We start from the raw sequence: 15,906 nt of genomic DNA on the forward strand, positions 1-15,906 counted from the left end.
ATTCCACAACTGAAGTCAAGGTTCTAGAAAGAAAAGTTGTCACCCCTTTGCATCCACAAGTATCTGAGAAATCCTCTGCTAGAATGTCTCATTTTCCTTCCAGTTGCTATTCCGGTAGACTCAATGTGTAAGTACAACATTTAAAAAGATGTTTCCAATATTGCTGAAGATCTATCCAAGGGTCAGATAATGAATTTTCTGAGGTTCTAAATCGTAGGAAACAACATATGAAGCACAGTAAAAGGATATTATTCCCACCTTCTTTTTTTCCCCCCTTGAATTTCTGAGTGATTGATTTTGTAAGCCCAGTAACATTCCTTTTGTCTCTTTTTATCCATTGAGGCTTCCCATGGTCCAATGGGGTTTTGGATGACACTATTCTGAATTTGTATCCAAAATTACAATGATTTTTGTTTTTCCTGTATATTAGCATTCCTCTAGGGCAGCTACACAAAACCCCAGACCGTACTGTCACCAACTACTGGTTTTGGCTGCAGTACTGAGAGCCTGTCACTTATGTCCAGCTTAGTGGAAATTTTGTGATTAGTTACTTTGTCACCTTGAGCACAAGACTACTACAAAGCAAAGAATTCAAACTGTGTTCAATGACTTCATTTTTTCACAGTACTCAACTTGCAGAAGATTGAAAACTGAGAATTGTAAACATCAGAGACATGAAATCATTATCTATCTAGTCACTAACAGATAAGCAATAACCAGCATGTTCTTGGCTCAATGAGCAGGGATTTAGCTGCCAAATCCCAATCAACACTAATTGGATTGTCCTTGACTTCAGAATATACCACTGACACCACAGGAGTAATTTATTTCAACAAATACATATAACTGGAATACAACACCAAGCAGAAGAAAATTAATCTCATCAAGACTGATAGTGTTATTGCTAGAAATAATTTTTTTTCACTATATAAGCAAGGAGCTTAAAAGTCTCATGTTACTGCCAGGGAGGAGTAAAAGGAGAGATGAATCAAAGGAAAGCTTCCTATTTACTTATATTTGTATGATACCACTTTCACTGACATTTATCAAGGTTGAACAGTGAGTCTACTGTTACACACTTTAAAAATGATTCCACGGTGATTGTGGGGTTTCCTTTGTTTTTTATTTTTTAAGTACCAGCAGCTGGGAAGGTTGGTACTTTAAATTCATGTCAGTGAACTACCACAGCAGTATAATTATCGTCCTCACTGTTATAAGACAAGACTATTATGTTTGTGACGTTGCAGAAATTAAATGTCAGTCTCATTGTCCCTCCACTGAAAAATATGCTTGTGGTCATAGAGGGCCAGTGCTTAACAAACTTGCATAACAAACTGTTTTCCACGAACACGCTGCAGGAAAGGTGTCTTTTTGTCTAATAATCCACAAAGCTAATCCAGGACAGAAAAGGGGAGAGAGTTCCTTGATGGCAATTTGGTCAAAAAGATATGAAAGGCTACTTCCCTCAACATAGTCTGTGTCCTCGTATTTGAGAACCAATGAAGACAACTCACAGAGAAAAAAATCAGCCTCTGTGAATGTCTTGGTTTAAAATGAAAGGCTGAAAAAAATGTATTTTTATTGCTGTTATTGTAAGTTCTTTAGAAATATTCATTAGCATTCATTCATTTGAGGGAAAGAAAAGGTACGTGATCTGTATTGATTTTAAGATTTCTCTAAAATGAAAACAAATCCATGAATCAAAATAACAATATTTTTTTGAGCCAATATTATGTATCAGAAGAAACTGCTCAAATACCTTTTTATGAAGACATCCTACCAAAAAATACTGGGAGGGAGGTTTCCTCCAAGCAGACTTTCAAGACAGCCTTAGCTCATCAAAAAATAAAAAAATATATATAATGAACAAACATCACCACAAAAAAACCCTCACAAACAAACAAAACCACATGCAATGGAAATATTCTTTTCTCATTTCGTTTCAGCATAGCATTGTGGAATCTGTTGTATTTGAAAACAAGAGGAGGAGGTTTGTAGGAAGAGATAATTTCATTTACTAGAGCAACTAATTTGTTTGACGAAGTTTTCGGGCAGCCATGCCCTACCCAGCCACAGCCAACTACAGTCATCTCTCACCAACACACACTTACATTCTGCTCCAGTTGTGATACTACACTGTAATGGAAGGAAACATCAATGAAACTTGATGTATCATCCCATAACAGGTACAAGAACCTCCTGCCACAAGAAGGAGGATTACAGTTTCGTTGGTTTTTTTAATCCCTTTCAGATTTCTGTGGATTGTATTTGAATTAAATTAAGCCACAGCACAGATAAGAAAGTCACTGAAGTAACAGCTTTATTCTCTTATTTTTCTACATTTTCTCTTCTAGAGAGGTTGCATATCAAGACAGAGAGAAATCATCTGCTCCTTATACACACGCTAGCCCAGGGGAAAGCCCAACTATGAACATATAACAAATACACCAAAAAATCTCCATGATATTCTATTATCCACAGGTAAAATCTCCTCACAGAAAAAAAAAAGAAAAAAAGAATCAGACAACTCCATTTAGGAACTTCTCCCCCTCTATCAAGAATCACTTGTCTAGTTTCAAAATCCACCAAGACACAAAGCTATGTTAGACAACAAAGGCTTCCCTGAAAAGAAGTTGATAAAAATCAGAACAGAAACAACCACAACAGAGCCTACACATGTTATACCAGCATTTATCAGTTATGACAACAGCCAAATAAAACTGCTATACTGTTGCAAGCCTTCTGTCATACACATTGCAACTGCATGCATAAGAAAGAACAAAACACCTCTCTGTCTTACAGCGACCAAGCCTCACGGAAAATACCTGTCCCACCTCACAGGTTTTCTCAGTGAGCTGCTGGGTACACAACAGCACCCTACAGGAAAGCTGCTATGGGTGTATGGGCAAGTATTTGGATCCTCACTTCTTTCTCCGTACCTTTCAGCTGCTGAGCTAAGAAAGACACAAAATGTTCTTCTACCTTTTCCAAGTATCACCATACGTAAATTTTAGGGAATCTCTCTAGGGAGAGATTTATGGTTGGGGCTTATACCAGCAAAACCAAAACCAAACCAAACAAAAAGGCATTTTCTCATGCCCTTCTGTGATCTTTGCAAACATCTGTGTTCTTCCTAAATCCCATCCACATTCCATTATTCAAACATATTAAATGGGAATGTTTTGGTGAAGCACATCAAACACACTTCAAAAATCCATGCAAAAAATAAAATGGATACACAGCAAGGCCTTCTGGGGTTTCTTCTAGCTGTTAACCCAGAATGCCTACATTTTCTAGCACCTTTGTTCCCTTCAGAGACTTCTGTAAGTGCCTTTTGTAGCCATAATAGTTACATAATAGTTTTAAAGTATGCTGATATGTTGGGGGAAAATGTGGTTATCTACCCTAGACAAGGTTCAGCTGAAGGCAAAATAAACACGGAAAAGCAATCAACCTTAGTGTATGATTGAAACCCTTCATATTCCCACTGTTCAGACAAAAAAAAATGGGGTTTTATTAAATTTGGGGGATTTATCTAATCTGGTTTCTCAGGACAATGAACATGAACTTCTGACAGGAGCTACTGCTCTTGCAGTTCCTTGTAGTGGCTCAGAACGAGCTCTCAAAATACACAACAGCAATTAAAACTGTGATATATCTAAGCTCAGTTTTGTGGTGAAAGGCACAGACTTAAGTAGGAACACAGACAAATGTACCTGAAAAACGTAAAAAGCTGGGCAAATCAGGTCATCCTTTACAACACAAAGCCTTCTCAACTTCCTACATGCCTGCAACTCTACTGACATTTGTCACCAGCAAAGCTCGTTCTCTGCTCAGGCGGAGTCCGTGCGTCCTGCCAAGCGTGAATAAACTGCCTGTTAGGCAAACTATCCAGAGGCCTCCATTACTTTCCCTGGAGCATGTAGGAGACTAAGGCACCTCACTAACATTGCCCAAGGTTTCAGGACCACTTAAGCTGATATACGTTCAGGGTGCACTGATCTTCCGGCACGCTCCTGATCATCCTTCATGCCAATCCCGGTGTTCATCTGACATCCCGGTGAGCCAGCTCTGCTTGAAAAATTAGCAGAAAAGTAACCCAGGAACAAAATAATACAGCAACACCGGCAAAATGCTCAGCAAGAAAGGCCTTTTTGACAGGTCACCATCCTAAAGCAAGCTGAAAATGAAAGGAAGATTTAACACAATAGGAATGACAGCACTAGGACTGCTGTAACATCAATTTACACAGGCCTAGACCAGACCAGGAATGGACTTTCATATGTTTGACTCCCAAAGGATACACTCTTTGGTTTATTCCAGGACAAAAAAACCGCTCACTTCCCCTTAAGACTATGTTGGACAAAAACTTGTAGTACCTCAGTAACAAAGTTGTTCTGCAACAAGAAAACTGTAGAAATCTGCTCCTAAATTGCACAAGTGCACAGACGCTGCATTTTAGACATTTATAGCAAACTGGCTTTGAATAAAGCCAGATAATCTGCGCAGGAAAGCAATAAATTTACCACATTTTCAGTGGTATTGCAGATATTGGCACATGTAAATAAATCCATATAACCAGCCAGAGCAGATGATGATGGCTCCTACAGAGAGACTGCAGACACAGTGGGGCTTTTCTGGGAGAACAGTCACTACCATAAACCTCCTTCTGCATTAACCACAAGCGCACATTATCCCAACTGCTGCTGACATACAGGTTGGGGAAAAGGGGGAAGATTACAGGATTTTTGTTTGCTTGTTTACACAAAGCTACTCCACAGACTGTGCCTGAAAAAAACCCACAACACTATAAAATGTAATTACACCCAACATTAAAATCAAACACATTAAACCCAAGCCAGAATGTTGCTAAAGATGAAAAAAAAAAAGGAGAACATACTTAAAAATATAAAAGCTTCAAGAGCAGCAAGCCTATAATCCTAGAAATGTTTGTCTATGCTTTTCATATGGGAGGAAGCATAATAAATGCATCAAGAAACTACCATTTTATAAGAAAAATAAAGGTCAGTACTCCATGTATTATGGGATTGCATGTGGGGGTAAAGGAATTTGGAAAACAATGCATGCCTAGTCTTCAACAGAATGTCGTTCCTTCAAGCATTTTTATTATGAAGCATTAAAGTAGCAACAAATAATTTAAATAATGAAGTCTAAATAGTTACTTTCTGGGCATGACCTTTTCAAATTAAGGTTTTGGATTTATTTCTGAATCTGCTCAATTTCATCCGTGCAAGCAGTTCTACCAACCTTCATGAGACAATTTATGTACAGGAAGTTAAACACATACTTAAACCTACAGATGAGGACATTTTACAAATAGAAAGCTTTCCAATGCAATCTGTAATTTTATTTCACATACTGGCTACGTCAGATTGATCATACCCTTGAAGTAAGCAGCCTACTTGCTTTGGCTTCTTAAAAGCACACCTCGATTTTTTTGGTTGCTTCTTAGTTTTGATTTGGGTCTCTCTGCCTTGTCGGGGAAAAGTTCCAAACAGGAGAGGGGCAAAAAGGGAGATCTTTATTTTGAACATAAAATACTCCCCATTTCACATGTCTTAATTTTGACAGCACAATTAGGACAAGCCTATTACCAAATGGGGTGGGAGGGGGAACCCGGCCACAATTAAAGGAATAATAATACTGGTATAGTAAAACCCAAGAGACCCTTAGCAGAACTTTGTAAGACACTGTATCTTTAAACACATAGATACAACGGTTTCTCTAAACATTACACTTCTTTAAAAGAAAAATAATTCTTAGTCCGAGTTTATCAGCTACGCTTTTAGAATGAACAAATACGGATTACACGCAATTGCTACTTCAAAGAACTACTCTGAGTAACAAACTTGAGTGTTGCTTGGTTTATGCACAGACAAATAAATCAGGGGACATTCAACTGTTTAAAATATTGTTTATTAACAGCATACATTCAAAGGATCACTCTGAAACACCCGGACAAGCGCACACCAGTTGACAATCACTTCATTTTCGAATCGGTTCGCGCACTGATTTAAGGTCTCCCTGGTATCACAACGGGCACTTACGTAACACAAACCACTCTCTCTTTCCCCACAAAGCGACAGCCGATAACACCACTTCCCTTTCCCCCCGAGCAGACAGAACGCATCCCAAGCCTTAAGGAAAAGCAGCCATTCCTGGGGAGCCATTCCCGAGAGCCTCCCCGGGGTTCCCGCGGCACAACTCAACAGGCGGCAGATAATCAATGAGACGGGGCAAACACCTCGCTGCTCCCCGGCCTTTGTTCTCCCGGGAGCCGCGGCTGTCCGCGGCTCAGCCCCGGGACACAGGTGGGGACCGATTTAACCTGCCCGCGCTCTCGGGAAGGATCCGCCGCCGCTCCCGGCGGGCGGGGCAGGGCCGGGGGTCGCACCGGCCGGGCGGTGCGGGAGCCCCTCCGCTTCCCCGCCGGCCCCGCTCCGCCTCGGGAAAGGGGCATTAACCCTCCCCTGGCCCCGCTGCCCTCGCCCCCTCCTCCCGCGGCCGGACGCGCGCCCCGTGTGCGCCGCAGTCTCCTCCTCCCGCGGCCCGGCCGGAGGCGGGCGGGGGCCGGGGCCGGGCAGGAGCGCGGAGCAGGGGGGAGCGGCCAGGCGCGGCGGGGCAGCGCTGCGCGCAGCCACACCTACCTGTCTTCTCGTGGTCATAGCCCACCACGATGAAGTAGTCGGCCAGCCTGGCCATGGCTGCGCGGGGCGCGCCTCGGCCTCACCACCCCTGCGGCTGCGGCGGCGGCTCCGGGCGGGCTCAGCATCCTCCGCTCCGCGCCCGCCGCAGGAGGAGCGGCAGCACCTCAGCCATGTTGGAGGCGCGGGCGCGCCGTGCGCCTGCGCGCCGCCCGGACCGCTCGCCGTGACCCCGCGGGCTGGGCGGGGGCTGGGGCGGCCCGGCCGCGCTGTCCCGGCATCTCCCGAAGTCCCGCTATCCTGGGCTGTCCCGCTATCCCGGGCCGCCCGCTGCCCCGGCACGAACCGGTGCCAGCGCCAGTGCCTCCCTTCGGAGCCCCCCGCGGGCGGGGAGGGCCCGGCGGGGGAGGTCCGTGCCCCGCCCGCGGTGGGCTTTGTGTGCCGGCAGCCGCCCTGCGCGGTGCCCGCCCGGGGGGCAGCGGGACCGGGCCGCGCTCCCCGTTACTGAAGACAAACGCGGCGGGGCCGAGCGCTCCGCACGCCCGGGCAGAGCCGGGTGCCTGGGCAGGACCGCACCTCACCGCTCCCGAGAGGAGCTGCCGGGGCCAGGCATCGCCCCCGCCGAGGCTCCGCGAAAATGGAACCCGGCTAATGCGAGCTCGTGCCATCCCCGCCAGCCCGGCCTCGGGAACCGGGACTTGCGCTTCCAGGATGCTTCCTGTTTACGTCTCGTCCGGGATGTGCGGGACGTGCCGCCGCGGGGGGAGCCGTCCCGCGGCTCGGCCGGGCTCTGTGGCGGTGCCGAGGGACAGGGAGGGTCTCGGCCCCGGTCCCCCCTCACAGCAGCGGCCGCGGCCCCGGAGGGGGGTCTCAAGCGGGGGATGAGCCTGGCGGGGCAGTGGCCGGCGGTGCCTTGGCCTGACCCGCCTGGTCCCGGACATGCTGGCCGGGCACGGGCGGTGGCAGTGCCAGAGGTGCCGTGTTGCTGCTTATACTGTACAGACGAGGCCGACAACTTTGGGACTGTCGCCCCCAAAATCCCGGTGGGCTCTGCCAGCAGTGGCAGAGATGCTCATGATGAACGAACGTGGTGTCTGACAGCACAGCGTTTGGGTAGCTGGTCACATTGATCTTCATCGCTGGTCTACTCTGGCATCCAGTCGGGAGTCCTGGAGACACGCTGTCTGTAACGCTGCTGCTTCCTTTGAGAACGCACGCAGGATCACCATCGAAGAGAAAAGACAACGCAGAAAGAATCGTGTCTTGCCGATACCGTCCAAGGAGTCTTTCTGCTCTGCCTTTTGCTACCGGTCTTGTCTATCTCGCATTGGCCTCTTTAGCCACCAGCATGCTTGTAGCAAATGTGGGTAGAGCCCTTCCCAAATCTTCGTTCACAAAGCCTAGCCATGATGATGATGGATAGCTGGTGGAGTCTGCAAAAACGTTCTGATGAGCTCCCATGTACGTCCCGTTTGACAGCATGGAGAGAACGAACAGCACTAAGGACATCGGTTGCACTACGGTGAGGAGCTGTAGCAGCCATGGGTACTGGGATGCATGTGGAACTGCAGCAAACTCGCTGGATTTGCTTCTGATCACTCATCATGATAAGGGACCCAGCAGACAGTCATTAGTGGTCTCAGAGATATTTCTGTTCCAAACACGCAAGTCTTACACCTCTTAGCTGGGACACACCGATGCAGTATCTTGCTGATAAGCCAGATGCAAATTAGTTGATAAACTTTGACAATCCAGCAGAATTCCCACTTGTGCCTTCCCAGCAGATCAAAGTGGTCGACATCTCGGGGTAATCAACTTCGTGGCATGGCTGTTTTGAAGCAAATGACATGTATAAAGATCTAATCTTAATACATTTGCCTGTTAACTTTAGGAGTAAAGAAAAATGTGTAATATATACATGGAAAAGACTGACTTCACTTTTTGAGGAAGAGCTGCACTCTGTGGGGTCAGTCACACTAGGGAGGAGTTCGGAGTACCTTTGTTTAATCATGCACGGGCATTTTGGTTGCAGGACATGCAACAGTTTACAAAAACGAGGGATGATGTTCTGTACAGCTAAACCTGGAGGGAAAGTTTAATTTGGAGCTGAAATGGGACCTTAGGGTTATCATATCTGCACTCATAAGAAGATTCAATATGTAATAAAAACTCTCCATAGTTAAGTCTCACTGCTCTTTTAACACAGCACCTCTAGCAGGAGAATATTGTCTCGCAGCTCACACCTTCCCCAGAGCATTTACAAATGCTGGCTCAAGAGGAAGTTGTTTACTTATTGATTCCCCAATACTGCTTGTGCCCACTTTACAGCCTTGCTCCTTCTTCTGTCTAGACCAATACAGCCAAAGTTTATAAATCATGTCATAAGAGGTAGTGCATCTTAAGTAAGAAATAGGAAGTTCAGTTGAGCTCATTTATTTCATAGAATTACATGAAATGTGATTTTGGGTCAGAAGGGACCTTAAAGACCTTCTTGTTCCAACCCCCTGCCATGGGTAGGGACACCTTCCACTACACTAGGTTGCTTAAAGCCCCATCCAGCCTGGGTGGCATTGAACACTTCCAGGGATGGGGCAGCCACAACTTCTCTGAGCAATTTCCTTTAAGTATAGAGAAATCTTATGTTCTTATAGGACAAAAGAAGAAGTGGGACACAGTATTTTTTCACCTAAAGCCTAATGCAAAATAAACTGAATACTCATCCAAACCATAGAAAACTGAATCCCCTCTGTGAGCCAGGGGCTCACAGACCATCTGCTCTGAGAGGACACCAAGGGCTAGGTCTGCTGAAGCACAGTCATGTACTTACCCCAGGGGAAGAACTGTGGGGCTGCAGCCTCCCCAAGAGTCTGAAAGCACTCAGGGGACACTGTTGCCACACTCAAACTGTGCACTTACCAACAAAAAGTTGTGAAGGTTCACAATACCTTCTACAGTCAACTCCTTCGAGAAACACAAAAGTCACACTGCTGCAGTCTCTAAATCCAGTGTCACCTCACCCCATGCCAGAACAGGGAAGCAGCCATGATCCTGAACAGGTTTTCCCACCCTCATTTAGGAGGCTTTGTTTGGTGACCCAATCCTATCAGACATAAGGCTCACCCAAACGACCTCCAATGGCACTACCAGACTCTGTGCTCCTTGATGCTGTGCCCTCAGCATAGAGAAAACAGGCTGAGTGCATACACTAACAGTGAGGCTTTGCTGTGTGGAGCTTGAGTGAGGTTTTATATCCTTCATAGGGTGCCATTCTATTAGTATTGTCTTTCTGCTGTTTTCATACAGCCCGAAATACAGTCAAGTCTATGGCATATGAATTCAGTAAATTTGTTTAAACCCAAAGTGAAACGTGCAAAAGCACTTCCAATGGCTTCAAACAGCAGCTTTCTTCCATAATCAGCACAGAATATTTGCCTCAAACTGATTCCCCATCGATATCTAGAGATTTTAGACCTTTCCTTTTGGAATAAATCTCAGCCTGAATAAAATGCTCTATAAATAGCAACTAATCATCACAATCTCCCTGCCAGAAGAGATACATGTTGTAAAGTCTTCTGTACATATGGCAACACCAAGAGGTTCAAAGACACACCCAAGTAAACAAGTACAAGAGCTGGATGTTCCTCCAGGATAACTTTCCCGCAATGGATGAAGCAGCATCCAGAGGAGATCCTACACTTCATATCAGAGCCCAGTCTTGCTGAATTGCATGGCATTGCCTCAGACTGATAGTTTGTGAATATTTCTGTGGAACGTTGCATGTAACTTTTTTTTTAAGTGGAAATAACTCGCTATTTATTATATATATTTTTAGAAGTGATCACTGTTACCTCATAGTACAAATTCTGTGACTATTGCTCATTTCCAAACTGCATGGTAATGCAAGTTCTTAGGAAGAACAAAATGAGCATCTGAACAAAGAACATAATGTTTTGTGTCAGATTTGAACCAGCTTTACCTGCTGAAACCCTTTCAAAAATCACATCAGCAACAAACTGATAATTTATGTGCCAAAGTTTGGTACCTCATGAATTTGAACGAGCTGATTTCCATCAGTGAGATGAGATTTGTAGTCAGTATGGAAGTCATATGTGAGTTGTGTTACTACTGTTCTTACTATTCCTAAAGCAGTGTAGGATTCTTTCTGCATTGTTTGGCTAAGAGTATACAAAATACATTTCCCGTTTAGACAAGAATTTTAATGAGGGATTTTCCAGCATTTGAGGAAATGTGTGATTTTTTTTTTTACTGGAACATGAGACCTAATTTGAGTCGAAGCAGTGCTTATCACACCAAATCCTGCCTTCCCATTCGGAAAAAGTTAGATTCAGTTTCAGCTTCTGCTGATCAAGGAAACGCTTGGACTCGCTCGAGCCTGAGCTGCCTCATGAGGTCTCTGAAACCCAGCCATCGCGGGCTGATGCAGTGGGGCAGCTCTGGTCATGACACGGTCCCGTTCTACACCACCTATTTTCCCACTCCTTCCTCCCCCAGTTTCCAGCCCAAGCCCTCGCTCTGAGCGTTCCTGCTCCGGAGCACGGGGGGCTGTGGCTCCGCGGAGCTGCCCGAGCCGGCGGGCGGGAGGGACGCGGGGGAGCCCCCGCGCTGCCCCGGCGGCTCCCGGCGCTCCGGAGCCGCCGCCGGTCCCGCCCCGCGCTCCGGCCGGGCAGGTGCGGCGGAGGAGCCGATCTGGGCTCGCCCGGCGGCCGCTCACGGCCGGGGAACCCGGCTCGCCCCGCGGGACCGCGCCGGGGGCTCGGGGGAGAAGGGCGGCCCGCCGGGGGATGCGATGGGGAGCGGCGACAGGCAGTGCTGGGAGCGTGGGAGGGACGGCGGGGTGGCGGCTGCCGCGCCAGCATGACCCGCACAGGTAGATGCCGGAGACTGAAGCCTCCAGATGCCCAGACGCTGCTGGAGAGCGGGGGGAGGGAGGCAGCACCTTAGACCGAGTCAGCCGCGCGTACAGGAAAGTTTCCGTCATCCCCCTGCACATACCTCTCCAGGGTGTTGTTATCCACCGTGGTTATCTACAAAAGGCAGAGTCACCAGCACATGCTCACCTGATTTTTGAAACACTTTGCTTGGGGCGAAACAAAGTGTTTTTGTGTGAGAGAAACGTCTCACCGGGTCATCCTTCCTCCCGAGTGTCTCTTGCTGGGAAGGGGACCTCGACGCCCCAGGGCACAGATCTCCCGAGGCATTTCGCTCGGTCCCGCCGAATTTGCGTTGTGATATGCGAGCAGAGACACGGTCCATCTGGCGATGGCTTCCAGCACCCCCTGCGAAGCCGGACCTCTGCATTTCTGAAGCGTCACGGAGCAAAGATTTCAAAAACTGTAAAAAAACCCCAAACAACAAGGTGATCCGACTAAGGTTTTGCTGCTGGCCAGCCAGGAGAATGCTGTTAGAGACCCTGATCCTGAGCTGGTTTAGCTTGATGTCCGGGGAAGTAAGCGCACTCACGTCTGTGAAGGTTTGGGAATAGCACAAGGCACTGCAGGTCTTCCCTAATCCCAAACGTTTCAGTGACCCCGTGTTTGCCCCAAAGCAATACCGCCTCCTCTGTTCCAAGGTACAGAACTGGGCTCTAACTTTCGTCTTCCAAAACCATTTGAATTGTGATTTATTTGAATCGATCAAGTAAATCAAATACATTTTGTTAGATAAAAAATGCACCCAAGCTGGGTCATAAATAGTAATGATGTCTGATATTTCTTAATTATGTAAAGAGGGCTGGCGCTCATTACAGTTACTCATTATAATTCACTTTGTCCAAATATGGGTTTATTTTTGGAACTTTGGTATCTGATGGATTTTCATGGATTTTGAAATGGATCAAGTCTGGTTCCCACTCCCCTGCTTCCACCCACCTGAAGTTAAGATGTCTAGAATGAGAAACTGTGCTACAGACCATGCAAATATAATTATATATCAGCAGTTACAAAGCCTCTCCCCAGTAAAACAGACTGAGGGGCTTATCAGATTTTGCAAGTTATGCCATTACTCGGAATCCACACCTAAAAGCTGCCGTTATAATTAACAAAATACCAAGAGGGTTGGTTAAGATAATTTTCAATAATCCTCTTATTTTTACCCTAGTATATGTTGCCCCCAATCCAGGCTAGAATGCTTAAGGAGTGCTTGAAATGTGGGGGTGGGGGTAAGTGTCAAAGAAAAATTGCCCAGCCACGCCAAGGTCCACCCACTTCCCCCGCGCTGCTCTATAAGAGGGAGCGGTGGAGCGCAGCTCGGCAGTGGTTACTTCAGACACACAAAGGAGGAGTTCTCGCTCCTCAGGAAACCCTGCAAGCTCGGATCGCTACTACAAAAACATTTGTCTCAGTGGATTATCCTCACTGTCAGGTAAGAACTATTATTTTTCCCCCCACCTTAACAGCAACAACAACAAAAAGATTCAGGGGAGGTGGAGAGGAAGTAAGAATCTACTAAATCTGGACTGTTTTGAAGAGCTTGGAGTTATGCTGCGAAGTCTTGCACTGGCTCTTGGCATCAGCTGCAGTTTACAACATAAGATCCAGAACTAGCTGGTTCTGCGTGTGAAGTGGGAAGAGGAGCTATCGGGGGATAAACTTCCAGGCAGCAAAACACTTGCTGGAGTTTGGAAAAGATGCGTCCGATAGCCAGCTCTCTAATCTCATGGGTTTGCTAAATCCTAGTGCAAGCCGCTGGGGGTACTCTGGAAATCCTGCTGGTTTTCAGCCGCCTCTGCAAGTAAAACTCTCCGCAAACGTAAACTTTGGAGGCTCTGTTATTTGCTCTGTGATAAGTTGTTGAGCAAATATTAGCTTCTGGTTCATATCAGACACAAAGTCCCCGGTAGCCTGGGGGCTCTGCGGGGAAAGGAGCCCTCTGGAATCACCAGAAATAAAGGACAGTCCTTATTTGACTTTTATTAGCAAGCATGCTTACGGTTCTTCACTTTTCCCTCCACCAGGAGCCCAGCCAGAATGAAACTAGTTCACGTCGCTCTGCTCTATCTCGGTTCTGTGACCTTCTTCGGGGTGGATGCTGCAAGGGTGGACGTAGCGACAGAGTTCAAAAGAAAGTGAGTATCGGAGCGCGCCCTCCTGCCAGCGCCCAGTACCGCGCGTGGAGCTGCGGAGCCTCCGCGCCCCCGCGCCGGGCTCCGGCCGCGATCGGAGGGACCGGACTCCTTATGGGAATTGTACAGCTCCTTGAAGGCCTCATGCCCTTTCAGGAAACATTGGGGGGAAAAGTTTAAAAAAAAAAAAAAGAAAGAAAAGAAAAAAAAAGAAGGGGGGTGGGAAATCTCGGCGCTGGCAAAGATTTTGGCCCCTCGAATCTATTTGGTTTGGCTCCCGCCCTGCAGGCTTGCGCTAACAGGCTGTCCTCTTCCCTTGTGCTCCTTTCAGATGGACAAAATGGGCACTGAGCCGAGCCAAGCGGGACGTGAAGCCTGCGGGCGTGCTCCGAGGGCTGGGGGCAGCCGCCGATGTGCTGCCGCTCGTAAGAACCCAGGACGTGAAAGAGGATCTCCGAGTCTCGCATCCCAGGTAAATCCCAGCCCTTTCTGGGCTCGGGCACTTGCTCGAGGCGGTGCAGTTTCAGGGTCCCTCGTTTCCGGGTCTTTCGGGTTATTCTCGCTATAGGTCCCCCCAGACCCGGAGGCAGGTCCTGCCCGGGCTGCACATCGCGCTGAGAGCAGCCTCCCGCCTCCCTTTCCCCGCGCTCTTTAGCCGGCGGGAGATAGTAGCGCCTTTACTGCGAAAGCCAGATATAAATAGTAACTTGAGCTCTGGATCCATAGATAAAGTAACAGCCATAAACCGGCGGGGCCTCTCCCCCCATGGACAGCAAGCTCTGTTCCGCGCTCCCGCCGCTCGCCGGAGGGCAGAGCCGGGGCTGGTGGGAGGCACTTGGGCACCTCGGGACAACCCCGTCTCCAGCCTGGGGGGCTCCCTGCCCTCCCCTCCCCTTCCCGCGTCCGCCGGGTCCCCTCCTCCGGGGCCCACTGCGCTGTTCTCATGCCCGTTCTCTCTCTTCCTGCCTCGCAGCAGCCGGGAGGATGCTCACATCCGCGTCAAGCGCTACCGCCAGAGCATTAACAGATTCCCCCACTTCCAAGCCATCCGCATGGGGTGCCGCTTCGGGACGTGCACGGTGCAGAGGCTGGTCGACGAGATCCACAGGACGACCGGCAATAAGGATAAGGACGACACCGCCCCCCCCAACAAGATCAGCCCGCAGGGCTACGGGCGGCGGCGGCGGCGGTCCCTGCCCGAGCGCCGCAGCCCAGCGCGCTCCCCCCGCGCCGGGCGGCGCCCACGGACGCACCGGGCGCAGCCCCTCGACCCCGTCCTGGAGGTGTGAGCGCCGCACGCCCCGGCCGAGGCCGCCCCGACGCATGGACTGAGGCGCGGACTGAGATCCGGCAGGATGCGCGGAGAGCGCCCGCCCGGGCGGGACCCGGAGCGCCCTCCGCGGGGGAGCTGTGAAGGGCCGGGCCCGCCGGGGCTGCGCCCCCCGCACGCCGCCAACTCGGACCCTCCCCGGGCGAGGCCCCGCCGGCTCCCGCACCCGCCGCCCGGCGCTGGAAGGCGCCGCCGAGCCGCCCCCCGCCCGCCGCTGCACCCGGGGGGCCGGGCGGTCCCTCCTGAGCCCTGCCCCGAGGAGGGGATGCTCTGGGGAGCCCCGCCGCCGGGGGGGACCCGCTGGCGGGCGACTGGCCCCGGCCTCGCCTTCTGCCTCCGGGAGTTTGAGGGTGCCCGTCAGCCCCGGGCAAGGACAGGTCGCCCACATCTGCTCTACCCTCTGCGTTATCTGCACCCGGCAGGGAATCGGACACTCACTAGTCCCTGCGGGGACTGCGATATACTTGAACGTCACAGAGAGGAAAAGTGCAATTGTACGTGGTTTTTGTTAATTATAAGTGCGGTGTGTGTGGATCACGAGATACGTATCGGTATTTAAGGTTGTTCTGTGTCATGTCATGTTTGTATCTTTTTTTTTTTTTAAAAATATATTTTATTTTTATACGTTTTATATATATATATATATATTGCATACGGGCATTTTAAAACATTGTATCCCCTCTATTTTTCATATCGTGAATGTCAAACGTTAAACTCTTTTTCCATACCTTTTTTTATCTTGCATTCCAGACTGGTGAAAGATGTAGAGAATGTATCAGCTGTTCTCCATGGGTAATATGTGAAATAAAATAAACACAATTACATAAAAC

The 15,906-nt window shown here is 48.7% G+C and overlaps 2 protein-coding genes across 2 annotated transcripts in view; one reads left to right on the forward strand and one right to left on the reverse strand.

Moving 5' to 3' along the window:
- LOC108502231 (myotubularin-related protein 13-like) overlaps positions 1-6,783 on the reverse strand; it is a 165,640-nt gene extending 158,857 nt beyond the window's left edge. Inside the window, exon 1 of the mRNA XM_017824963.1 lies at positions 6,669-6,783. Coding sequence (XP_017680452.1) covers positions 6,669-6,723 — 55 coding nt within the window. The 5' untranslated portion in view covers positions 6,724-6,783. The remainder of the gene's footprint in view (positions 1-6,668) is intronic.
- Positions 6,784-12,941: 6,158 nt separating this feature from the next.
- ADM (adrenomedullin) lies at positions 12,942-15,035 on the forward strand. The gene is made up of 4 exons (XM_017824968.1): positions 12,942-13,046; positions 13,639-13,749; positions 14,078-14,218; positions 14,720-15,035. The coding sequence occupies exons 2-4, from the start codon at positions 13,652-13,654 to the stop codon at positions 15,033-15,035; spliced, it is 555 nt and encodes a 184-aa protein (XP_017680457.1). The 5' UTR covers positions 12,942-13,046; positions 13,639-13,651.
- Positions 15,036-15,906: the final 871 nt, after the last annotated feature.

Source organism: Lepidothrix coronata, unplaced genomic scaffold (genome assembly GCF_001604755.1).
Source record: "Lepidothrix coronata isolate B3197 unplaced genomic scaffold, Lepidothrix_coronata-1.0 Scaffold115, whole genome shotgun sequence".
Taxonomy (NCBI): domain Eukaryota; kingdom Metazoa; phylum Chordata; class Aves; order Passeriformes; family Pipridae; genus Lepidothrix; species Lepidothrix coronata.